The 27241-nt window shown below is 49.2% G+C and overlaps 2 protein-coding genes across 6 annotated transcripts in view; one reads left to right on the top strand and one right to left on the bottom strand.

Annotated features, from left to right (window-relative positions):
- ube3b (ubiquitin protein ligase E3B) overlaps nt 1-1188 on the bottom strand; it is a 54309-nt gene extending 53121 nt beyond the window's left edge. Inside the window, exon 1 of the mRNA XM_078421323.1 lies at nt 1137-1188. The gene's annotated coding sequence lies outside the window, so the exon portion shown is untranslated. The remainder of the gene's footprint in view (nt 1-1136) is intronic.
- Nucleotides 1189-3263: 2075 nt separating this feature from the next.
- acacb (acetyl-CoA carboxylase beta) overlaps nt 3264-27241 on the top strand; it is a 121259-nt gene continuing 97281 nt past the window's right edge. For all 5 annotated transcript variants that reach the window (XR_013548904.1, XR_013548903.1, XR_013548905.1 and 2 more), the window contains exons 1-9: nt 3264-3485; nt 7626-7758; nt 8454-8592; nt 8831-8940; nt 9846-9927; nt 11032-11130; nt 12296-12405; nt 14260-14370; nt 24730-24939. Coding sequence is in view for 2 of the 5 variants with exons in the window: in XM_078421736.1 (XP_078277862.1) it covers nt 3436-3485; nt 7626-7758; nt 8454-8592; nt 8831-8940; nt 9846-9927; nt 11032-11130; nt 12296-12405; nt 14260-14370; nt 24730-24939 (1044 nt within the window). In the remaining 3 variants the exon portion in view is untranslated. The remainder of the gene's footprint in view (nt 3486-7625; nt 7759-8453; nt 8593-8830; nt 8941-9845; nt 9928-11031; nt 11131-12295; nt 12406-14259; nt 14371-24729; nt 24940-27241) is intronic.

Raw genomic sequence — 27241 nt, 5'->3', positions numbered from 1 at the left:
AGCCCGTCAGCAGGCTCTTGATGGTGCATCTGTAGAAGTTTGTGAGGATGCTGGCGTTCATGCCAAACTTCCTCAGTCTTCACAGGAAAAAGAGCCGCTGGCGGGCCTTCTTTGTTATTGTGTCCGTGTGCAGTGTCCAGGAAAGGTCCTCAGTGATGTGCACACCGAGGAACTTAAAGCTGCTGACCCTTCCAACCTCAGCATCACCGATGTGGATGGGGAGGTGTCCACTCCCCCGCTGTCTCCTGTAGTCCACGATCATCTCTATTGGTTTTGCTGACATTGAGAGAGAGGTTATTTTCCTGGCACCATACGCACAGAATCCCCGCTCACTCACACAATCCGCAATCACTCACTCCACAATCCATACTCACAGAATCCCCACTCACCCACACAATCCATGCTCACACTCCACACATATATACATACATACGTACGTATATACACACACATATACATACATATGTACACACATACACATACATACCTACGTACATACACACACATATACATAGATGTACGCACGCACGCATATATACATACATATGTACGCACACGCATATATATATATACATACGTACATACATACATATGTACGTACACACATATACATACATATGTACGTACACACATATACACACATATGTATACACACACACATATACATACATACGTACATATGTACACACATATACATACATATGTACGTACACACATACATACTTATGTACGTACACACATACATACTTATGTACGTACACACATATACATACATACGTACACACACATATACATACATACGTACGTACACACACATATACATACATGTGTACGCACACATATACATACATGTGTACGTACACACATATACATACGTACACACATATATACATGTGTACGCACACACACATATACATACAGGTGTACAACACATGTACATACATACGCACGTACATACACACACATATACATACATGTGTACGTACACACACATATACATACATGTGTACGTACACACACATACACATATGTGATTTTATATATATATAATAATGCACATTATTATCGATAATGACGATGTGGCCCGCTGTAGCAGCAGTGCGCGGCTCTGTGCCGGGCTGGGTCTATACTTGTACCTTTGTGCTTCTTCACACAACAACAGTCACAACTCCATCAACACCAGTCCCTTCCCCGGCTACTACCGCTACCGCTTCCGGGTCAGGGTGACGCCGGGGGTCACGCAGCCGTCGCCAGCGGCCCGGGGGGCGCATGCGCTGCCGGCCCGTCTCCTTGGCGTCGCCGACGCGCCGCCATCTTGGTAAAGGAGAGGGTGCCTGACATGGTCCCACCATTGCTGGCGGGGCAGGATGACTGACTGGCAAGACACCAACAGCTCTGGTTAAACACTCACAGATCCTGTGTGTGGACGTTTGCTCTGACTGAAGGGAGGGATATTGTACTTAATCTGGCATTGTGTGTGTTTATGTGTTGTGATCATTTTACTGAACTGTATGCAAAATAAGTATTTTACTCTTTTAGATTTAGATTTAGAGATTTGGATTTAGAGATAAAGCGCGGAAACAGGCCCTTCGGACCACCGAGTCCGCGCCGCCCAGCGATCCCCGCACATTAACACTATCCTACACATACTAGGGACAATTTTTACATTTACCCAGTCAATTAACCTACATACCTGTACGTCTTTGGAGTGTGGGAGGAAACCGAAGATCTCGGAGAAAACCCACACAGGTCACGGGGAGAACGTACAAACTCCGTACAGACGGCGCCCGTAGTCAGGATCGAACCTGAGTCTCCGGCGCTGCATTCGCTGTAAGGCAGCAACTCTACCGCTGCGCCACCGTGCCGCCCTTTTGTCTTGTATATGACAATATATCATATACAATAACGTACAATATACAATATATGATAAAATACAAGGACGGCATGGTGACGTCGCAATAGAACTGCTGCCCCATAGCGCCAGAGACCTAGGTTCGATCCTGACCACGGGTGCTGTCTGTATGGATCGTTCTCCCTGTGACCGCGTGGGTTTTCTCCGGGTGCTCCGGTTTCCTCCCACGTTCCAAAGACGTGCAGGTTTGTCGGTTAATTGGCTTGGTAAAATTGTAAATTGTCCCTAGTGTGTAGGATAGTGCTAGTGTACTAGTGTACCGATCGCTGGTCTGCATGGACTCAGTGGGCCGAAGGGCCTGTTTCCGTGCTGTATCTCTCAACTAAACTAAACTCACTTAATTTATGTATTTATTGTGCAGCTGTTCTTTTTCAAAGGTATTTATCAGGATCAATGGACATAACGATAATATACTTGGCTAAAAACCAATTTCAGTAGTCAGTAATTGCAAAGTGATGACCCTGGATCTTTGCCTCAGACAATTGTCTGCAAAGCCTTTTTTCTGGATACTCTATTGCACATATCTGAGAGTTCCTGTGAATAGCTTCAGTTAACAATATGTCTATGTATTCTTTACAGATGGACAGAAACTCTAGCCGAATCTTATTTTAAAAAATGTAAGGTATGGCTGACATATGTTGTATGTTAACTGCTTCCCTTACGGTTCTCTTGGTTGGGGTATTCAATGTCTCTAGTTAACGTCATCTGCTCTTGAACCTATACATCTGCAGGTTTATCATGTATCTATGCACAGTGGAAGGCCCGATTGTAATCATGCATTGACTTTCCGCTGACTGTTTGGCACGTGACAAATGCTATGCTGGGGAATCCCGTCAGGAATGTGCCAAACCATTGAACATCATTGGGAAGATAGACACAAACGCTTTTCACTGTACCTCGGTACACATGGCAATAAACTAAACTCAAAGTCATGTTTGGAGGTAGTAATATTCCTCCGGATGGCTGGCCCTGTCTTGAAGTGTTGCTCTTTTCTTTCACCGTGGTCATGCCTGTGTTTTAAGATGCTAACTGTTATGACTTAAAATAGGTCAAAGTTAGCAAGAGTGGGTCGGATCGAGTTACTGCAGCTGGCATAAAGTCATGTTTTTCTTGTCAGCGTGGCCAGCTTTAAATATATTCCTTTTTTTGTAAGTTGCAAGGAGCCCTTTTTAACTTGGGTATCCACAATAACGTTGTCGCTAGTGGGTAGTTGAAGAAAAATCCTTCAAGTCAGCACTAGCTTACACAATCCCGTGTGAACTTTTCCATCCCGCCTCTTCCTGATCGAGATAAGATATTGTAGAATAAATATAAATCGCCAGCAAAGTTGCAGCAGTCGTCCTTGTGTGTGTGTGTGTGCTTGCGTTTGTACAGAAGTCCGCAAAAGCAGCGTGCACAGGGGAAGTCGTTGTTTTGTTATTGTAGCTGCTCGTTGGACGTTGTTGTGGGGAGGGTTGAAGCAAATGAAGCTTACTTTGTCCAAGGGCTTCACTGGAAAGTAAAATGTAAGCTTGAATTCTTCCATGGCGGGGAAAAACAATCCAGCTTCAACCTGGGCTCAGTATCTGAGGAGGTAAGTGAATGTTTTTTTTTTAAACAAACACTGAAGATCAATCAGGCCTGTTTCTCGTGCATAGCATTTATTCTATTGAAAGTAAAATCAATTCGCCAGAGTTGACCACTTGCCAATTTGACTAACTGTAAACAATGCCTCACACGATTGTACTTAACATTTGTTTAAACCTTTACTTTAACATGTTAGCTTCCGTGCCATGAGTGTGTTAATAAGTGGAATAAAATCACGGGTCTTAATTGATTTCCGCAGCAATGATGGGAGAAAATGCTGTGGTAATGTGCCTTTGTTTCAGTGTTGTTTGTGGCTTAATGTGTTTCCTTCTTGCAACAATAACTGGACTTCAGATATTAATAATTAGCTGCGATTTGCTTTGGCACACCGTGAGATTACAGATGGGGCTATATAAACACGTGCCAACAAAATCCAGCGCACTTTAATGGGTATACGCAAAAAAAAACGCTGGAATAATTCAGCAGGTCAGACAGCCATCTCTGGAGAAAAGGAGTAGGTGACATTTCGGGTCGAGACCCTTCTTCAGACTGAGAGTCAGAGGAATTGGACAAAATGCATACAATCTTCCACCTTGTTCATTCCAGTCCATTAATTGCAGTAGTTGGCGTTACCTCAAACATTAAAGAGAATGCTCAACAGCAAAGAGTGACACAAAATGCTGGAGTAACTCAGTCTGAAGAATCCCTTAACAATTTTATATGTTTCTGTACGATAAACCGAGTTCAAAATCCGCTTGGTGATTGGCATAGTGACGAATGGCTTTTTTTCTGACTGCAATGGTACAACAGCTCAATGCCGCTTATTTTGTCTCATGTGCCAAGTGCAAAAGCCCAGTGAAATTCTTTGCTTACAAACAGTCCAGTATATTATTGGCATACCCAAGCACGTCCCCGATTAGCAAGTGTACGGAAATAGTCCATTGATCCCGCATGCAAGAGGTGCCATGTTTTGGCGCAAGTCTGTGGCCAGTGGTGTACCACAGGGAATGTACTAGTGTAGATGGGACATGTTGGTTAGATGGGCTTGGGCCGAAGGGCCAGTTTCCACACTGAATGACTATGACTATGAAATCTGAGGGGCAACTTTACAGTCAGAGGGTGGTGGTTATATGTACCAAGCTGCAAGAGGTGGAGACAGGTACGACATTGCATTTAAAAAACATTTGGATAAGCTCAAAAGGAATAGGAGCAGAATTAGGTCAATTGGCCCATAAAGTCTACTCCGCCTTTCAATCATGGCTGATCTATCTCTCCCTCCTAACCCCATTCTCCTGCCTTCTCCCCACAACCTCTGACACCCGTACTGATCAAGCGTCTATCTATCTCTGCCTTAAAAATATCCACTGACTTGGCCTCGACAGCCTCTGTGGCAAAGAATTCCACAGATTCACCGCCCTCGAACTAAAGAAATCCCTCCTCATGTCCTTCCTAAAAGAATGTGCTTTAATTCTGAGGCTGTGACCTCTAGTCCTGGACTCTCCCACTAGTGGAAACATCCTCTCCGCATCCACTCTATCCAAGCCTTTCACTATTCTGTATGTTTCAATGAGGTCCCCCCTCATTCTTCTAAACATAAATAGGTACATGGATAGGGAAGAAATTGAGGGATCAAATGTAGGAAAGTGGGATTGGCGTAGATAGGAATATCGGTTGACAGGAGTTTGGGCTGACGGGATGTTTCCGTGATGCTTGATTCCTATGCTGGGGAATCCCATCAGGAATGTGCCAAACCATTGAACATCATTGGGAAGATAGACACAAAGTGCTGGAGTAACTCAGCGGGTCAGGCAGTATCTCCGGAGAAAAAGGATGGGTTACATTTTGGGTTAGAACCCTTCTTCAGACTTGAAAGTAGAGGGGAGGGAACTGGAGGTAGGAGAAATGTGTAGGAAGGAACTGCAGATGCTGGTTTAAACCGAAGATAGACACAAATAGCTGGAGTAACTCAGCGGGTCAGGCAGCATCTCTGGAGGGAAGGAATGGGTGACGTTTTGGGTTGAGAGGAGAACTTCGTTTGGACCTTATTTGGAGTGTTGTTTGCAATTACAGTACCTTGAGCCTTGAATTCACTGTGTATGTTTGGGACTTACTTCCTTTAAAATGGTTGGGGCTGATTGCTCCCATAAGAACAGTCAGCAAGGTTTAATCAAAAATCTCTTGATCGTCTTTGACCTGAAATATTAACTCTATTTCTCATTCCACGGATGCTGCTTGACCCGGATTCTAGTATTCTAGTTTTTGTTGTTGTTAATCTTTACTTCAAAATCTCCTTCTTTGTCTCATTGTTTTATTGTGCTTCTGAGAATGGCCTTGAGACAGATTCTTAAGTGAAAGACCCGTTACAAATACAAGTAGTTCTTCATGTAAGAAACATTTCAGCAACTATGTTTGGGGGTATAACTAGTAAAGTTGTGCGTCATCCTTTAGATAATCTGTAATGGTTTTTTTTGTGACTGGTAAGGTCACATTATGTCCTTGTTACTAATTAGCTGACTGAGAAATGTGCTCTTAATGATCAGTCTTCTCTAAAACAGTCTATTGTCTATGGTTCCCATGGATAAGGTAGTACATTGTGCTAAAATAAAGTTAACACGAGTAATTAATATTGAGCTACAACAGCAAGCTTACTACGGGAGGTTTTGCTTTAAAACTTTCTTCAAAGCCAAATGCGGCACGGTGGCGCAGCGGTAGAGTTGCTGCCTTACAGCGCTGGAGACCCGGGTCCCAGGTTCGATCCTGACTAGTGATGCTCGTCTGTACGGAGTTTGGACGTTCTCCCCGTGACCTGCGTGGGTCTTCTCCGAGATCTCCGGTTTCCTCCCACACTCCAAAGACATACAGGACTGTAGGTTAATTGGCTTGGTATGAATGTAAAATTGTCCCTAGTGTTAGTGTGCGGGGATCGCTGGGCTGAAGGGCCTGTTTCCGCACTGTAGCTCTCAACTAAAAAAAACTTCAATTGGCCTCATTTCACTATGTCTGGAAAAAAAATAATGTAAAAGAAGTGTAACTCCGCCAAGATAACAAACACATTTTAGCATTAATCTTGCAGATAAAATGCATGGCTGCCAGCCTCCCCATTGGGCTCAATGAAACGCTGTAGTCTTGTTGAGAATCATTAAATTGGCATAAAGAGATGCTATTTAACTGAGTATAGACACAAAATGCTGGAGTAACTCAGCGGGACAGGCAGCATCCCTGGAGAGAATGCTGCCTGTCCCGCCGAGTTACTCCGGCATTTTGTGTCCATCTTCGGTTTAAACCAGGATCTGCAGTTCCTTCCTACACTATTTAATTGAGGACTGTGACAAGGAACAAAATTGTGATGAATGGGAAAGCCCTCATGAATCTGGACTCTTTTCTGATCATAGAAAACTGAGTGTTGTTGTCAACAGCCATTGAGCACTTAAGTTTAACACTCACTTACGTTTAATTTTTCCCCCCGTAATAAAAAATGCTGTAATATTGAGAACAGCTGCAGCACAAATCATGATAAATTAATGCCTCATTGCACTTCACCATTGTGTATCATGTGACACAAAAAAATTGAACTGGAGAAAGCGTTCACAAAGCTATTTTTAAAATTCTGCTGCAAATGCAGGCACGTCTTGTTCAAAGTGTTTATTCAGTGATTATTCAGACCCTTCCCCTGACATCAGTCTGAAGAAGGGTCTCGACCCGAAACGTCACCCATTCCTTCTCTCCCGAGATGATGCCTTACCCACTGAGTTACTCCAGCATTTTGTGTCTACTTTCGATTTTAACCAGCATCTGCAGTTTTTGTTCCTACACATTTATTCAGTGATTCTTCTCTTTCGCACTTATATTTTGGCTTGTTAGGTTTTTTTCTCAATAGGACATTTATTTTCGTTTGAAGCTACATGTCGCCTTTTTGACTTTTCTAAGTTTCTGTGTATGACATTGATGTGAATGAGGACCAGACGACCTTTTAATATTTGAGATTAATATGAATCGAATCAAAGATTTCTGCTGGGATTCAAGGGATGTGGGGGATGTTCGGGGTGGGTGGGGTTTATAGCGGGTAGACACACAAGGAAACATCTAAAGGTGATAGATGGCTTCACTTTTAATGACTGCTTTAAAAAGTTTTTTTGTTTTGTTCCAGGCCTAGTATGTCAGGTTTGCATCTAGCAAAGAAGGGCAGGGAGGACCAAAGGCTGGATCTTCATCGGGATTTCACCGTGGCTTCTCCTGCTGAGTTTGTCACCCGGTTTGGAGGGAATCGAGTTATTGAAAAGGTAGGAACCGCATCAGGTTTCAGGGCGGCACGGTGGCGCAGCGGTAAGTTGCCGCCTCACAGCGCCAGAGACCCGGGTTCCAACCTGTCTGCGGGTGCTGTCTGTACGGAGTTTGTACGTTCTCCCCGTGACCACGTGGGTTTTCTCCGGGTGCTCCGGTTTCGTCCCACACTCCAAACACGTACAGGTTTGTAGATTAATTGGTTCGGTAAGTTGTAAAATTGTCCCTGGTGTTAGTGAACGGGGCGATTGGCTGGTCAGCACGGACTCGGTGGGCCGAATGCCCTGTTTCCACACTCTATCTCTTAAGATAAACTGCATTGAATGGACATTTGGGATATCCTCAAGGATGGATTAGATAAGCAGCCACATAAACCAGGGGTGGGCCACCTTCACTCGACGCACCTCCCTGCATTTGACCCATGTCCCTCTAAACCTGTCCATCCACTCTTCTAGCTTTCATCCCCCCTACCCGTGCAATCAGTCTGAAGAAGCACCACCACCCGAAATGTCACCTATCCATGTTCTCCGGGGATGCTGGCTGACCCGCCGAGTGACTCCAGCATTTTGTGTCTCTCCTCGGTAAACCAGCAAACTGCAGTTGCTTGTTTCTAAATGTCTCCACAGGTTTTGAAGAGTGTTGGGGCTTGTACCAATGTACCTTGTTGACTCATAACAACAATGTTCTTTGCCAGGTTCTAATCGCCAACAATGGCATAGCCGCCGTCAAATGTATGAGGTCCATCCGGAGATGGTCCTACGAGATGTTTCGCAATGAGAAAGCCATTCGGTTTGTGGTTATGGTGACTCCAGAAGATCTGAAGGCTAATGCAGGTATGCAATAGACAATAGACAATAGGTGCAGGAGTAGGCCATTTGGCCCTTTGAGCCAGCACCGCCATTCAATGTGATCATGGCTGATCATCCACAATCAGTACCCCGTTCCTGCCCTCTCCTGACTCCGCAAAAGCCTTTGTGTAAAAATTGTAATTGTTGCTGTTGAATTAAGTCCATTACTTCTGAACTCTTCTAGTCTAAGACATGTACAAATTATGTAATACTGTCCATTTAGAATACATCAAAATGGCAGATCACTATGTTCCAGTGACTGGAGGACCTAACAACAACAATTATGCCAACGTGGAACTGATTGTGGACATTGCGAAAAGAATCTCAGTGCAGGTAAGTTATACTGCTACAACATTCAAAACAACATTTAATAGTTAAGGCAAACAAACTTGGGGTCAGCTCAGGAGACTGGGATATTGTGGCCATAACAGAAACATGGGTGTGAGAAGGGCAGCTCAACATTCAAGGGTATTGATGCTACAGGCATGACAGAGGTGCAGATGAGAGAGGGTGGATTGTCTTTCGATCAGAGTGGACATAACTTTAGTTTAGTTTAGAGATACAGTGCGGAAACAGGCCCTTCGACCCACCGAGCCCGCACCGACCAGCGATCCCCGAACATTAGCACATCCTACACACACTCGGGACAATTTACGTTTATACCAAGCCGATTAACCTACATACCTGCACGTCTTTGGAGTGTGGGAGGAAAACCCAAGATCTCGGAGAAATCCCACGGGGAGAACGTACAACATCCGTTCAGACAGCACCCGCAGTAGGGATCGAACCCGGGTCTCTGGCGGTGTAAGGCAGCAACTCTAGCGCTGCGCCATCGTGTTGCTAGTATTGCAGAGGCCCTTGCAGAGATTTGCATCAACTTTAGCCATAGGTGAATTTCTGGTAGATTGGAGGCTAATGTGCAATGGGATCTCGAGCTCCCGAAGTCGGTCTCCAACAAAGGCCGCCAACTCCACGATGTTAGGCCACAGTGCGGACAGAGACACGATGCGGGAAAAAATCGCATCTCCGTCGAGGTAAGAGGTTAGAAAATGTTTCCCCCAACACCCACCCCCCACATAAAACAAGCTAAAGATCTCTAAAAATATACATTTAACACATACAAACAACCAACAAAAGAAGGAAGGGACAGACAGACAGACTGTTGGCGAGGCAGCCATGGCTGACGCCACCCGGTGGATCAACTTATGTATAGAATTGATATTTTTGTGTTCTGCTAGGCCGTCTGGGCTGGCTGGGGTCATGCATCAGAGAACCCCAAACTTCCAGAGCTCCTTCAGAAATATAACATTGCGTTTTTAGGTAAGAATTTTTTTTCAACAATGAATCGCTGAATCATTGGAATTTATTTTTTGGTCAAGTCCTTGATAATCCAAAGGTAGACACAAAATGCTGGAGTAACTCAGCGGGACAGGCAGCATCTCTGGAGAAAAGGAATAGGTGACGTTTCGGGCCGAGACCCTTCTTCGGACTGAGAGTCAAGGGGGAGGGAAACGAGAGGTATGAAAAGGTTCAGGACAAATCAGAAAGGCGGAGCTCACAATGGTCCACTGTTGGCTGTGGAAGAGGTGATAATGAAAGGATATATGGATGTGAACAGTGGAACTAGCAGGACAACTCGGGCGGGGGAGGGGCAGAGAGAGAGGGAATGCAAGGGGTGCTTGAAATTGGAGAAATCAATATTTTACACCGTTGGGTACAAAGCACAAATCTGCTATTGGCTGGAAATATTCTAGAGATACACAAACTGCAACTTCTGCCACAACAAAGATTGAAGGAAAGATGAAGGAAAGTGAAAGTAGGTTCACGTGATTTAGAATAAAATTAATATGGATAAGTTGTGCAATGTGACATAGTGCTGTTCTGTAAATGCTTTCTGATTTCACTGAAATCACTCCAAATAGTGCCACAATCTCTCAAAAACAAATTTACACAAAGTTTTAGATAAACAAGGTATCGCATTTCTGTTAGCTAATGTGAACGAATTTCCATAGCATGGCACAAAACACTGCTGCCTCTGATTTGTGTAGAAAGGAATTGCAGATGCTGGTTTACACCGAAGATAGACACAAAATGTTGGAGTAACTCAGCGGAATGGGCGGCATCTCTGGATAGAAGGAATGGGCGACCTTTCGGGTCGACACCCGAAAGGTCACCCATTCCTTCTATCCAGAGACGCTGCCTGTCCCGCTGAGTTACTCCAACATTTGAAGGGTCTCGACCCGAAACGTCACCCACTCCTTCTATCCTGAGATGCTGCCTGTTCCGCTGAGTTACTCCAGCATTGTGTCTATCTCTGTCTCGCAACCAACTAATGATGAATTCCTGTCCTGTTCTCCTCAGTTGGAGCTGCTCTGCTGTCTCACTCTTGTCTGCAATAGTTCTTGTCCTTTTTATTTCCTACAGGTCCTTCAAGCCAAGCCATGTGGTCCTTAGGGGACAAAGTAGCATCGACTATTGTAGCACAGACTGCAGGGATACCGACGTTGCCTTGGAGTGGAAATGGTAAGACGATGAATCCCACTCATAGAGTCATGAAAGTCAGGCGAGCATAAGGCACAGGTCCTTCAGCCCACCAGATCCACGCTGATCATCAAACAGCAATCTTCACCAATCCTACAGTAGTTCCAATATATCCTCCCTCATTCACATCAATTCCCCTACTAATCTACCACTCACCTGTACAATGTACAGTTACCAATTAACCTACCAACCGACACATCTTTGGGATGTGGGAGGAAGCTAGAGCGACCGAGAGAAAGCAACACAGTCACAGGAGGAATATGGAAACTTGACATGGAATGCACACAAGGTCAGGATCGAACCCAGATCACAGGATGAGGAAGCAAAGGAACAAAATCCTGGAACTTCAACCTGCAAGCCATCTATCTAAACGTGCGTCCCACAACACCACCTTTGTTGGATAATATATCCACCTTAGCTTAAAATGGAAGTTCAAGAGGTGAATGTTGATTACGTTATGGAATATTGGTAAAAATCTGGAAATTGTTGAGGTCCCGATGCCGGAAGGGAAATGATTTTTGGTCTGAGGGGCTCCTTATGCTGGGCCTGGGCTGTATAAAGAGCTGGAATTCTCAGCGCAGCAAGGGTTAGCAGTGTTTAGCAGTCTTTAAATAAGTGTCACATCTCACAAGTTACAGGAGTAGAACCAGGCCATTCGGCCCATCGAGTCTACTCTGTCATTCAATCATGGCTGACCTCTGCCTCCTCATCCCATTTCCTGCCTTCAAGTTCACAGGTGATAGGAGTAGAATTGGTCCATTCGGCCCATCGTTTACGCATCTATTACCTTCAAGAGCAAAGAGCCTTGTTTCTCATCCGGCATTGAAACTCCTCAACAGTTTTCTGTTTATTAACCAATATTCCATAACATAAGGAACATTCATCTCTTGCCTTCCATTCTACGCTGAGGTGGATATATTATCCAACAAAGGTGGTGTTGTGGGATGGACGTTTCAATTGATGGGCTTGCAGGTGCCTCTAAACTTGACTGACACTGATCTCTTGTCTATTATATTGGGACTCGACCCAAAACGTCACCCGTTCCTTATCTCCGGAGACGCTGCCTGTCCCGCTGAGTTACTCCAGCATTTTGTGTCTGTCTTATTATTTTGGGGAGTTATATACGTTATGTCCTGTCATAATCTAGGTCTGGTTCTTGAATGGACAGAGGAAGATCAGAGGCTGAAGAAGACTGTCAGTGTCCCTAAAGAACTGTACATGACCGGATGTGTACGAGACGCCACTGAAGGTTTAGAGGTACGAACTATTGTACCTGTGACAAAACAAGGCAGAAGAATTGTTGCTAACCTAGCTGCAGTATATGCTGTCAAGCTGGAAAGGGTACAGAGAAGATTTACGAGGATGTTGCCAGGACTAGAGGGTCTGAGCTATAGGCATAACTTGGGTCGGTTGCGATTCCATTCCTTGGAGCGCAGGAGGATGAGGGGTGATATTCTAGAGGTGTGTAATCTGAGTCTCTTGCCTCAGGTGACCTGTCTCGTGCCCAGAGTAGGCGAATCGAGGACCAGAGGACATAGGTTTAAGGTGAAGGGGAAAAGATTTGATGGGAATCTGAGGGGTAACTTTTTCACACAAAGGATGGTGGATGTACAGAGGAGGTAGTTGAGGCTGGGACTATCCCAACATTTAAGAAACAGTTAGACAGGTACATGGATAGGACAGGTTTGGAAGGATATGGACCAAATGCTGGCAGGTGGGACTCGTGTAACTGGGACATGTTGGCCGGTGTGGGCAAGTTGGGCCGAAGGGCCTGCTTCCATGCTGTATCGCTCTGTGACTCTAATATAAGCCAACGCATGCATTCCTTCCATCGATAAACTTCTAATAACTAATGGCTTGCATTCTGTGGAAGTACCACACAAATTTCTGCAGGGACTTGCAGTTTTGTTTCTTTAGTTTAGTTTAGAGAGAAAGCGTGGAAACAGGCCCTTCGGCCCACCGAGTCCACGCCGACCAGCGATCCCCGCACACTAGTTCAATCTTACACACTAGGGACAATTTTACAGAAACTAATTAGCCTACAAACCTGCCCGTCTTTGGGATGTGGGAGAAAACCCAGAGAAAACCCACGCAGGTCACGGGGAGAACGTACAAACTCCATGTAGTCAGCACCCGTAGTCGGGATCGAACCTGGGGCTGTGACGCTGTGAGGCAGCGACTCTACCGTTGTGCCACCGTGCCGCCCATTGTACAGGGAAATAGAAAGATAGTGTTTCGGTTAGGACCCTTCTTCAGACTGGTGGAGGAGAGGGAGGATAGCTGTTAGAAAGAGGTCATGGGTAGGGACGACTATGACTGATCAGTTATCTAGCTTCACTCTTATCACAAGTGTATTTTATGCTTGTGGCATTAAAAAGGCGACTTTCCAGTGTGAAGTATAGTGTTGCGCTCATTATCATCTCTAGAGACCGCCCTCTTGGACGATGAAAGGCATTCTGAGTTGAAACAATACATTCTGAGGAGGTTTAAAAAGTTAACGGCAGTGAGTGTGTTTCCTCTAAAACTCGGGGGCATGAGTTCAAGATAAAGTCACAGTACGTAAAATTGAAATGAGGAGGAATTTCTTCCCTCTGCATTGTATGGCGATTTGAAGCATGGACTCGATTTAATTAGTCCTTGGGCTTCATAAGTGATAGGAGCGGAATTAGGCCATTCGGCCCATCAAGTCTACACCGCCATTCAATCATGGCTGATCTATCTCTCCCTCCTAACTCCATTCTCCTGCCTTCTCCCCATAACCCCAGACACGTGGACCAATCAAGAATCTATCCATCTCTGCCTTAAAAATATCCGTTGACTTGTTCTCCACAGCCTTCTGTGACAAAGAATTCCACAGATTCATCACCTTCTGACTAAAGAAATTCCACCTCATCTCCTTCCCAAAGGAACATCCTTTAAATCTGAGGCCGTGACCTCTGGTCCTAGACTCTCCCACTAGTGGAAACATCCTCTCCACGTCCACTCTATCCAGGCATTTTTCTTGCACCAATCTTCTTGGGATCTTCTTGCAAAGACTGCAGTTCTATGTACTGTGATATTAAGCAACCTCCTTATTAAAGTTAAGCCAATCTTTCCCATGTTTATGTTTAGATCGCAGAAAGGATTGGATACCCACTAATGATTAAAGCATCTGAAGGCGGCGGGGGTAAAGGGATTCGCAAGGTTGATAGTACAGATGACTTTCCCAACCTCTTCCGACAAGTAAGTTAGTCTTTGTACATTTTACCGTTGCAGAAATAGTGTGCTGTAGTACAGTTTATGGAGATACAGCACAGAAACAGGCCCATGTTGGGGGAGTCCAGAACCAGGGGCCACAGTTTAAGAATAAGGGTTAGGCCATTTAGGACTGAGATGAGGAAAAACCTTTTTCACCCAGAGAGTTGTGAATCTGTGGAATTCTCGGCCGCAGAAGGCAGTGGAGGCCAATTCACTGGATGTTTTGACGAGAGAGTTAGATTTAACTCTTCGTGCTAAAGGAATCAAGGGATATGGGGAGAAGGCAGGAACGGGGTACTGATTTTAGGTGATCAGCCTTGATCATATTGAATGGCGGTGCTGGCTCGAAGGGCCGAATGGCCTACGCACTGCACCTATTTTTCTATGTTTCTAGGCCCTTCAGGCCACCGAGTTCACGCCGCCCATCGATCCACCCGTTTACACTAGTTCTGTGTTATCCCACTTTCTCGTCCACTCCCTGCACACCAGGGGCAATTTACAGAGGGCCAATTGGCCTACAGGCTCGCACGTCTTTGGGATGTGGGAGGAAATGGGGGCCGCCTGGAGAACGTGCAAACTCCACGCAGACAGCTCCCGAGGTCAGGCTCGAACCCGGGTCTCTGGTGCTGTGAGGCAGTAGCTCTACCAGCTGTGTCACTGTGCTACCTCAACCAACCTAGCACGACAAAGTGAAATGCTCCCTGACTGCCTGCCTGCTGCGCTGCCTGAAAGATAGCTGTAAAGATTGTGGGAACGTTTACTGTTTTGATAAGGTAGCCACAAGTCATATTACCTGCAAAATTGAAATGGACGGAATTGGGAATTTAAAAAGTAATTCTGGAATTTAATATTTTGACCGAAATGTCTCTTTATTCTTGCTGAGGGAGTGGAGTTTGAATAGTTAGATTTAGTTTAGTTTAGAGATACAGCATGGAAACAGGCCCTTCGGCCCACCGAGTCCGCGCCGATCTGCGATCCCCGCACATTAACACTACCCTACGCACACTAGGGACAATTTTACATTTATACCAAGCCGACTAACCTACAAACCTGCACGTCTTTGGAGTGTGGGAGGAAACCGAAGATCTCGGAGAAAACCCATGCGGGCACGGGGATAACGTACAAACTCCATACAGATAATGCCTGTAGTCAGGATCGAACCTGGGTCTCTGGCGCTGTGAGGCAACAACTCTACCGCTGAGCCATGTGGTGTGGATATAACAATGGCATTATATAAAGCCAAACCAAAAATATTTTTATCTTTGGATTCTCAAAACAGCTCCCGATTCATAAACTGTGTGATCAATCAATCAAATGCCTGTAGTCTTCAATGATTCAATTGTACATTATTGTCACATGTACTGGGGTACAGTGAAATGCTTTGTTTTGTGTACAACCCGGTGAAATCACGTAGCAGGCCTCACCCTGGCAGTACACAAGAGTCGCCGTCAAAGTTACAAAGGCTCACCGAACCGTCCTATCTTCTGCCTGCCATCACACGTGGCAGCAGGGCGGCCACCCCACGGGGTCCTCGCTTTGTTCTCGGCGGCCCCACATCCGCCAGGACCCCCTTTGTTCTCGTCTGCCGCCCCCCCCCCCCCCCGCCAGGTCCTCCCTTTGTTCTTGCCCCCCCCCCACATGTCCCCTCCTCGTTCTCTGTGTCCCTACCGGGTCCCCCCCTTCCATCTCAGCATCCCCCCTCCAGGTCCCTCCAGTGGTTCGTAATACCTATCCCATCTGAAGAAGGGTCCCGACCCAGAACATTGCCTAGCCATGTTCTCCAGAGGCGTTATCTGTCTTGCTGAGTTCATGAGTTGACGGGAGCAGAATTAGGCCATTCGGCCCATCAAGCCCACTCCGCCATTCAATCATGGCTGATCGATCTCTCCATCCTAGCCCCATTCTCCTGCCATTCTCCCCATAACCCCTGATTCTCCCCATAACCCCTGATTCTCCCCATAACCCCTGATTCTCCCCATAACCCCTGGCCTTCTCCCCATAACCCCTGGCCTTCTCCCCATAACCCCTGATTCTCCCCATAACCCCTGATTCTCCCCATAACCCCTGGCCTTCTCCCCATAACCCCTGGCCTTCTCCCCATAACCCCTGACAACTACTGAGTTACTCCTCGTAGACCAACCACATTAGATCGCCTTCACTATATCTATCACCACACTTATTATGCATGCTGCACATTCCACATGTGGTCCGGTCCAGATCTTCATCCCAACCTGGACTATGTAAGCTGCCTTCCACCGTCTCACAGCAGACTGGATGCTGACTACGGAGACGGGAGATGATAGCATGTAGTGTTTCCTCCGCTGGTGCTACAATAAAGAGCAGTTACTCCTGTGTATGGGTCTGATTAAACAACACGGTGTCAGAAGTTTTGGACCCTGTACTCGCCTAGTTTGGTTCTCGCTGTGGCTGCTGCGTTTCGCAAGCCCGATCCGCTCGTATTTGATGGCGACCACCTCGCCAAGCGTTGGCGCATCTTCGAAGAGGACTTCAACGTTTATATCCTCCTCAACATGGCTGCTGCAGAAGCCATTCGACGTGCACACCGGTTCCACTACGCTCCGGCCCAGTTAGATCCCACGGGTGTTCAGATCGTCCCGGCAGAATCTATAGACGATCCTGCCTGCCTACTGAACAAGTTCAGACAGCTGTGTGAGCTACGCACCAATTTCTTAATGGAGCGCCACAGATTATTTGCGCGCAGGCAGATGCAAGGTGAGCCAGTGGAAGCCTATATCAGCTCTTTAAAAAACATTGCTAGCCGACGTGCATTAGAAAACCTGTGCGACAGTCTCATCCGCGACAGACTGGTGTTCTAAATGACAAGGTGCGGGATGGACGTATACGTGATGCGGACCCAACACTGGAAAGGGCTGAGGATCGCTGTGGTGTTGCAGAGTTGACAGACTCGCACACCAGGACTCTGGGACCGGGGTCCCCACTATGATGTAAATGTTGCCGGCGCGTTTTACCGGGCTCCGCGCCTTCCTTCGGAAGTACCCGGCAGATCCTATGCCGGATTCATCAATCAATGTGGGAGCTGTGGAGGTTGGCATGTTGCAAGTCGTGAACGATGCCCTGCCTTTGGGAAAAATCTGCAGTTACTGCAAACGCAGAAATCACTTCATCCGTTGCTGTCGTTCCCGCGGGAACAGAGTTGAGACCAAGTAATCTGCTACAGCCAGACCCATCCCACGTAATTCCCACAGCACTCCCTGTGCCCAACGAGCCCGGCTTGCCTGCTATCGAGGGACTAAACATCAACATACATTCCCTGTCGGACCTGTCTGGTAAACATCTCGATCCCATGGTCACCCTCCTCATTAACGGTGTGAATGTTACGGCTAAACTTGATACTGGGGCTCATTGCAACGTTCTATCCTTATCTGAGTTCCACAGGATTCAGAATGCCAAGGGCATCAAACAAACCACAGCCTCGCTGATTCCCTTGGAGGGGGGGGGGGGTATGATCGACCCCGTTGGAACCATCGTGTTACAGTGCCATCTGGCGTCACGATTCTGCAGTCTGAGTTTTTTTGTCGTCCGGGAGAAAGTGACTCCCCTGCCGGGCATCGCTGCCTGTAATGACCTAGGCTTGGTCACCTTTGATTCGGCGGACCATCGATTGTCTCCCGCGCATGGCTCCACCCAACAGTTCCTCTTACAACACGGGTAGTGTAAGAAAATAACTGCAGATGCTGGTAGAAAAAGAAGGTATTTATTCACAAAATGCTGGAGTAACTCAGCAGGTCAGGCAGCATCTCGGAGAGAAGGAATGGGTGACGTTTCGGGTCAACAGTTCAACAGTTCAACAGAGCTTTATTTGTCATTCGGTACCAAGGTACCGAACGAAATTACATAGCAGTCATACACAAAAAAGAACACAAGACACATGACCCCAACACAAACGTCCATCACAGTGACTCCAAACACCCCCTCACTGTGATGGAGGCAACAAAACTTCCACTCTCTTCCCCACGCCCACGGACAGACAGCTCGTCCCCGACCGACCCGCACAGTCCCCGCAAGGGGATGGAAGTCCCCGCGGCCAAGCCGCACCGGGCGCTGAAACATCCCGCGGCTGAGCCGGGCGACGGAAGGCCCCGCGGCCGAGCCGTGCGCAGCGAAGTCCCGCGGCCGAGCCGGGCCGTGCGATGTTAGGTCCCACGGCCGAGCCGCACCGGGCACTGTTAAGTCCAGCGGCCGAGCCGCACAAGCGATGTTAGGCCCCGCGGCCGAGCCGCGCCGGGCGATGTTAAGTCCAGTGGCCGAGCCGCACCGGGCGATGGAAGGCCCCGCGGCCAAGCTGCACCAGGCGATGTTAAGTCCAGCGGCCGAGCCGCACCAGCGATGAAAAGTCCCGCGGCCGAGCCGCGCCGGGCGATGTTGCGCCTCGCGGCCGAGCCGCACCGGGCACTGTTAAGTCCAGCGGCCGAGCCGCACCGGACGATGTTAAGTCCAGCGGCCGAGCCGCACCGGGCGATGGAAGGCCCTGCGGCCAAGCCGCACCGGGCGATGTTAAGTCCAGCGGCCGAGCCGCACCAGCGATGAAAAGTCCCGCGGCCGAGCCACGCCGGGCGATGTTGCGCCTCGCGGCCGAGCCGCACCGGGCACTGTTAAGTCCAGCGGCCGAGCCGCACCGGACGATGTTAAGTCCAGCGGCCGAGCCGCACCGGGCGATGGAAGGCCCAGCGGCCGAGCCGCACCCCGCGCCGTGAGGAAGAGACCTAAAAGAGAAAGGTTTCCCCCCCCCACACCCCTCCACCCACACCACCACCCCCCACACCTACACAACCAAAAAAAAACAGAAACCATCCCAACACTGACACACAACAAAAAAAAGGAAAAAAGACGAACAGACTGCTAGCGAGCCGCAGCCGTTAGGCGCCGCCACTTCCGCCACATAGTGAGACCCTTCTCCAGACTGATGTCAGGAGGGGCGGGACAAAGGAAGGATATAGGTGGAGACAGGAAGACAGTGGGAGATCTGGGAAGGGGGAGGGGAAGAGAGGGACAGAGGAACTATCTAAAGTTGGAGAAGTCGATGTTCATACCGCTGGGCTGCAAGCTGCCCAGGCGAAATATGAGGTGCTGTTCCTCCAATTTCCGGTGGGCCTCACTATGGCACTGGAGGAGGCCCATGACACAAAGGTCAGACTGGGAGTGGGAGGGGGAGTTGAAGTGCTCAGCCACCGGGAGATCCGATTGGTTAATGCGGACTGAGTGCAGGTGTTCAGCGAAGAAATCGCCGAGCCTGCGTTTGGTCTCGCCGATGTAAAGAAGTTGACATCTGGAACAGCGGATGCAATAGATGAGGTTGGAGGAGGTGCAGGTGAACCTCTGTCTCACCTGGATGGAGTTGAGGGGGGAGGCAAAGGGACAGGTGTTGCATCTCGTGCGGTTGCAGGGGAAAGTGCCCGGGGATGGGGTGGTTTGGGTAGGAAGGGACGAGTGGACCAGGGAGTTACGGAGGGAATAGTCTCTGCGGAATGCAAAGAGGGGAGGGGATGGGAAGATGTGGCCAGTGGTGGGGTCTCGTTGTAGGTGACGGAAATGTTGGCGGATGATTTGTTGGATCCGCTGGCTGATGGGATGGAAGGTGAGAACGAGGGGGATTCTGTCCTTGTTACGAGTGGGGGGAGGGGGAGCAAGAGCGGAGCTGCGGGATGTAGAAGAGTATGGGGATCTCACAATACGGGGATCTCTTCGACGACCATCTCGGCAAGCTTCCCGTCAAGTGCACAATCACGGCCGACCCAGAGGTCCTGCCGCTCGTCCGTCCCACCCACCGGATCCCCCTTGCTGTGCGGGATCGCGGACAAAACGAACTCAGCAGGATGGTGACTCTGGGTGTGATTGCCCCTGTTGCTGAGCCATTGGACTGGGTCTCAACCATGGTTGCAGCAACCACAAAGAACAAGGAAGAAATACGGATTTGTATCAATCCCAGGGACTTGAACACTGCCATCAAACGTCCACACTACCCTATGCACACAGTAGAAGACATCGCAGTGCAACTGGGCAAGGCTACAGTATTCTCCGCCCTCGATGCCAAGACTTCCTTCTGGCAAATTCCGCTGGATCACAACTCTTCCAAGCTAACTGCGGCACAGTGGCGCAGCGGTAGAGTTGCTGCCTTACAGCTAATGCAGCGCCGGAGACTCAGGTTCGATCCTGACTACGGGCGCCGTCTGTACGGAGTTTGTGCGTTCTCCCCGTGACCGGCGTGGGTTTTCTCCGAGGTCTTCGGTTTCCTCCCACACTCCAAAGACGTACAGGTTTGTAGGTTAATTGACTGGGTGAATGTAAAAATTGTCCCTAGTGGGTGTAGGATAGTGTTAATGTGCGGGGATCACTGGGCGGCGCGGACTTGGTGGGCCGAAAGGGCCTGTTTCCGCGCTGTATCTCTAAATCTAAAAATCTAAACCACCTTCGGTACACCTTTTGGACGTTACAGATTTCTGCGCATGCCATTCGGCATAAGCTCGGCAAGCGAGGTTTTCCAACGCACCATGGAACAACTGTTTGCTGGCTACCCATGCTCAATTATTGTTGATGACATGCTCACTGTCGGACAAAATGTCCAAGAGCACGACGCACACCTAAAGAGAGTTCTTGACCGACCGCGCCAAAGAGATAAACCTCAAGCTCAACCCCCTCAAGTGCAAATTCCGGGCTAGTGAGGCGAACTACGTGGGCCATGTATTCACCAGTGACGGTCTCAAACTCTGACCCATCAAAGACTATTGCAATCAACGAGTTACCAGCACCCACTGACGTGACCGGCCTGCAGAGATTCCTTGGAATGGTAAACTCCCTGGGGAAATTCATTCCGGAGTTTCAGCGAACTATCAGCCCCACTGCGCCAGCTGACCCACAAAGATACTGCATGGTCTTGGCATGAACAGCAACAGAGAGCGTTCCACACTCTTAAACAATAGATGTCCTGTGCCCCCACTCTCACCTATTTTGATGTTAAGCAGCCTGTTGCACTGACTTGCGATGCCTCCCAATATGGGCAAGGAGCGGCCTGACTCCAAAACAACGGTGATGGCAACAGACCCGTTGCCTATGCCTTTCGCACCGTGGCGGACACGGAACGACGCTACGCGCAGATTGAAAAAGAGCTGCCAGCGGTCGTTCTCGCCTGCAAGAAGTTCAATGACTTCATCTTCGAAAAAACAGTCACAATCGAACCACAGTTTAAGAATAAGGGGTAGGCCATTTAGAACGGAGATGAGGAAAAACCTTTTCAGTCAGAGAGTTGTGAATCTGTGGAATTCTCTGCCTCAGAAGGCAGTGGAGGCCAATTCTCTGGATGCTTTCAAGAGAGAGCTAGATAGAGCTCTTAAGGATAGCGGAGTCAGGGGGTATGGGGAGAAGGCAGGAACAGGGTACTGATTGAGAATGATCAGCCATGATCACATTGAATGGCGGTGCTGGCTTGAAGGGCCGAATGGCCTACTCCTGCACCTATTGTCTATTGTCTATCGAGACCACTTATCAGAATTCTGAACAAACCGATACACGCTGCCCCAGCCCGTCTCCAGCGCATGATGTTGCAACTACAGAGGTACAACATTTCCCTGATTTACAAACGGGGCAAAGACTTGCACCTGGCGGACACCCTGTCTCGTGCTCCACGTAAAACCTGCGAGACACTTTCAGCGGATGAGCACAGCTTCGTTGTCATGACGGTCTCTTACGTACCCTCGTCCTGCCTGGAGGACCTGGCAGTCCCAGACTGCTGCTGACGACACCTTACCATCACTCTCCTCTGTCTTACGGCATGGGTGGCCGGAGAAGCAGAACTGACTGCCACCTGCAATTCGGCCCTTCTTCTCCATTCGTGACCAACTGGTGCTACAGGACGGCATCTTCGTAAAGGGCCTCAAAGCTGTCATTCCTGCCTCCCTACACGGCAAATACTTTGATAATGTCCATGGGGGGACAGCCAGGCACAGAGGCAACTGTTCTAAGAACAAAAAGCATGTTCTTCTGGCCTGGAATGACTGATACATGAGCAGGTAGAGTCCTGTGCAATGTGCGACACCAGCCAAAGCAACCACTTCTCTCACACTCAGTTCCTGACCTCCCTTGGTAGCAACCAACATTTTGATTGGCGCGGCATGGTCTTAGTCGACTCAGTTTGAGATGGTCTTAGTTTGAGATTGATCTACTCCCGAGCCCAACCTCCGCAGCAACTGCCCAGAAACTGGCACGCAACTTCTCTGTCCACGGGGCTCCCCATCAGCTGCTTTCCGACAACGGCAGTCAGTTCACCAGCCAACACTTCAGAGACTTTGCGACACGCTGGGACTTTCGTCATATCGCCAGCAGCCCCGAGTACCCACAGTCGAACGGGCTGGCTAAACGTGCTGTCAGGAGTGCCAAACAGCTGATGGAACGATCCCACAGAGCAGGACCTGCGCAACGTCTCCCGTGATCCGATACTGGGTTCACCCGCCCAACGCCTGGTGTCACATCAGACCCGGGCCGCACTGCCTGTTGCGAAACAGACATTGGAGTTGCAAGTTCACACTCCATCCCAGATCCATTCCAAGCTACAACAAAAACGAGACGCTCAAAAACGATGGTATGACAAAACGAGAAGACCACTTCCACCACTCGCCAATGGACAAGTAGCCCGTCTGCCACGATCGCCTTGGTGCGATATCTGGAACTGCTCTCGAACCACGTTCATATCTGGTCGACGCCGACGGCGGCAGCTACAGACATAATCGACAGCACATCCTGCCTGTGAATGAACCGGCGCCACCTCCACCTCCGTACCTGCCCGACCGCACAAGCATCCCCATCCCATCCCCGTCCAGCGGCCCCGGCCCGACCTTACTACCGTTGCCCGACACTCCTGATCTGATCGTCTCGCCCACGACCACGCCACCCCGGTTCCTGCCATGGTCTCCAGTCCCGTCGCCAGCAATGCTGCCTCACTCTCCTGAGCCTGTTCCACCACCGTTTTCATCTCTGGTGAAAGAAAGAAATGCAGGACTGTACCGTACACGTGCAGGTCGCACCTGCCGGCCTACCATAAAATACCAGGCCTAACATAAAGTACCAGGCCTCGCATAAAGTACCAGGCCTAACATAAAGTACCAGGCCTACCATAAAGTACCAGGCCTAATATAAAGTACCAGGCCTACCATAAAATACCAGGCCTAACATAAAGTACCAGGCCTACCATAAAGTACCAGGCCTAACATAAAGTACCAGGCCTACCATAAAATACCAGGCCTAACATTAAGTACCAGGCCTACCATAAAATACCAGGCCTAACATAAAGTACCAGGCCTACCATAAAGTACCAGGCCTACCATAAAGTACCAGGCCTGACATAAAGTACCAGGCCTAGCATAAAGTACCAGGCCTAACATAAAGTACCAGGCCTACCATAAAGTACCAGGCCTACCATAAAGTACCAGGCCTACCATAAAGTACCAGGCCTAACATAAAGTACCAGGCCTAACATAAAGTACCATGCCTAACATAAAGTACCAGGCCTACCATAAAGTACCAGGCCTACCATAAAGTACCAGGCCTAGCATAAAGTACCAGGCCTAACATAAAGTACCAGGCCTACCATAAAGTACCAGGCCTAACATAAAGTACCATGCCTAACATAAAGTACCAGGCCTAACATAAAGTACCATGCCTAACATAAAGTACCAGGCCTAACATAAAGTACCAGGCCTACCATAAAGTACCAGGCCTAACATAAAGTACCAGGCCTACCATAAAGTACCAGGCCTAACATAAAGTACCAGGGCTACGTTTGAACTGCCTTTGGTGTCATTCTCTATCAGCTTATTTAGACTTGTCACATATAATCGATGGTACATATATTTTGCAATATATCATATACAACCATATCCATATCTATTTTATTATTTTATTATAGGTTAACTCCTTAAAAGTAAGGATGTAGATCAACCATATTAGATCGCCTTCACTATATCTATCACCACACTTGTTATGCATGCTGCATATTCCACATGTGGTCCGGTCTGGATTTTCATCCCTCCCTGGACTATGTAAGCTGCCTTCCACCGTCTCACAGCAGACTAGATGCAGACTACGGAGACGATAGCATGTAGTGTTTGCTCCGCGTGTGGTACAATAAAGACTATGAGTTGTCACTCCTGTGTGTGGGTCTGATTAAACAACACTCCGGCACTTTGTGCATTTTTTTTGTTGTAAACCAGCATCTGCAGTTCCTTGCTTCCAAACGACGACAAGGCCCGAATCCCCTTCAGCTGATGGAGGGGTGGGGGGAATGATTCTTCTGCTTTGGTTTCTCGCCTCCAGGTGCAGACAGAAGTTCCCGGCTCCCCGATCTTCATCATGCAGATGGCCCAACACGCACGACACCTGGAGATACAAATCCTAGCAGACCAATACGGCAATGCAATCTCCCTGTTTGGGCGTGACTGCTCCATCCAACGCAGGCATCAGAAAATCATCGAGGAAGCCCCTGCAACAATTGCCCCCCCCTCGGTCATCGAGCACATGGAACAGGTGAATGGCAAACTGGGAAGGGGGACGGGGGGTCCTAACTCCAATTCTTTAATACGATCCCATACCATGCCATACCATACCATACCATGCCACACCATACCATACCATGCCATACCATACCATACCATGCCACACCATACCATACCATGCCATGCCATACCATACCATACCATGCCATACCATGCCATACCATACCATACCATACCAAAACATACCATACCACACCATACCATACCAAAACATACCATACCATGCCATACCATATCACACCATACCACGCCATACCATACCACACCATACCATACCACACCATATCATACCATATCACACCATACCATGTCATACCATACCACACCATATCATACCATATCATACCATGCCATACCATACCACACCATATCATACCATATCACACCATACCATGCCATACCACACCATACCACAACATACCATACAATACCATGCCATACCATGCCATACCACACCATACCATACCATGCCATACCACACCATACAATACCACACCATGCCATACCATATCATACCATACCATAGAACTTTATTCATCCCCAGAGGGAAATTGGTCTGCCAACTGTCACAACACACTACAAGGCACACGGAAACTTGTAATTAAAATTAAATTAAAAGTGAACAAAAAAAGAAAAAAACAAGCGACAGTTGGCTGGCTGCCGTGTGCACAGCGCCTTAACCGGAACAGACAAACAAACAAACAAACGATCGCAGAGGATTCTAAAACTAGAGTGCCCCCCACTCCCCCACACCGGGTCGTCCTTTGTTCTCCCACCATCCCTCACGGCAACCCCCCCACACCGGGTCCTCTATTATCTTCCCCTCCCCCCTTCACGCTCATTGACCGCTGATCGCGGGGTCTCTCGTGAGGCCCCACCACCAGTGAGGCCCCACCACCACTGAGGCCCCACCACCACTGAGGCCCCACCACCATTGAGGCCCCACCACCACCATCGAGGCCCCACCACCACCGAGGCCCCACCACCACTGAGGTCCCACCACCACTGAGGCCCCACCACCACCACTGAGGCCCCACCACCGCCACTGAGGCCCCACCACCACTGAGGCCCCACCACCACTGAGGTCCCACCACACCACTGAGGCCCCACCACCACTGAGGACCCACCACCACTGAGGCCCCACCACCGCTGAGGCCCCACCACCACTGAGGCCCCAACACCGCTGAGGCCCCACCACCGCTGAGGCCCCACCACCACTAAGGCCCCACCACCACTGAGGCCCCACCACCACTGAGGCCCCACCACCACTGAGGCTCCACCACCACTGAGGCCCCACCACCACCACTGAGGCTCCACCACCATCGCCGAGGCCCCACCACCACTGAGGCCCCACCACCACCACTGAGGCCCCACTACCACTGAGGCCCCACCACCGCCGAGGCCCCACCACCGCCGAGGCCCCACCACCGCTGAGGCCCCACCACCGCTGAGGCCCCACCACCGTTGAGGCCCCACCACCACTGAGGCCCCACCACCACTGAGGCCCCACCACCACTGAGGCCCCACCACCACTGAGGCCCCACCACCACTGAGGCTCCACCACCACTGAGGCTCCACCACCATCGCCGAGGCCCCACCACCACTGAGGCCCCACTACCACAGAGGCCCCACCACCACTGAGGCCCCACCACCACTGAGGCCCCACTACCACTGCGGGCCCACCACCACTGAGGCCCCACCACCACTGAGGCCCCACCACCACTGAGGGCCCACCACTGAGGCCCCACCACCACTGAGGCCCCACTACCACTGAGGCCCCACTACCACTGAGGGCCCACCACCACTGAGGCCCCACCACCACTGAGGCCCCACTACCACTGAGGGCCCACCACCACTGAGGCCCCACTACCACTGAGGCCTCACCACCACTGAGGCCCCACCACCACTGAGGGCCCACCACCACTGAGGGCCCACCACCACTGAGGCCCCACTACCACTGAGGCCTCACCACCACTGAGGCCCCACTACCACTGAGGCCCCACTACCACTGAGGCCCCACCACCACCACTGAGGCCCCACCACCACTGAGGCCCCCCACCACCACTGAGGCCCCCCACCACTACTGAGGCCCAACCACCACCGAGGCCCCACCGCTGCTGGGAGTGACATCCCATAATAGGATGTCTGTGAGGTTATTGTTAATTTATTGCAAATACAGCTTCTTGGTTTGCTTTGAGAACAGGCTTATAAGTTCCTAGGTCATAGGTGCAGAATTGGGCCGTTCAGCCGACCGTGTCTAATTCTTCATTCAA

The sequence above is a fragment of the Rhinoraja longicauda genome, chromosome 25 (assembly GCF_053455715.1).
Source record: "Rhinoraja longicauda isolate Sanriku21f chromosome 25, sRhiLon1.1, whole genome shotgun sequence".
NCBI lineage: Eukaryota > Metazoa > Chordata > Chondrichthyes > Rajiformes > Arhynchobatidae > Rhinoraja > Rhinoraja longicauda.
The sequence above is the reverse complement of the archived record's forward strand: the minus strand, read 5'-3'. Positions and strand labels throughout refer to the sequence as shown.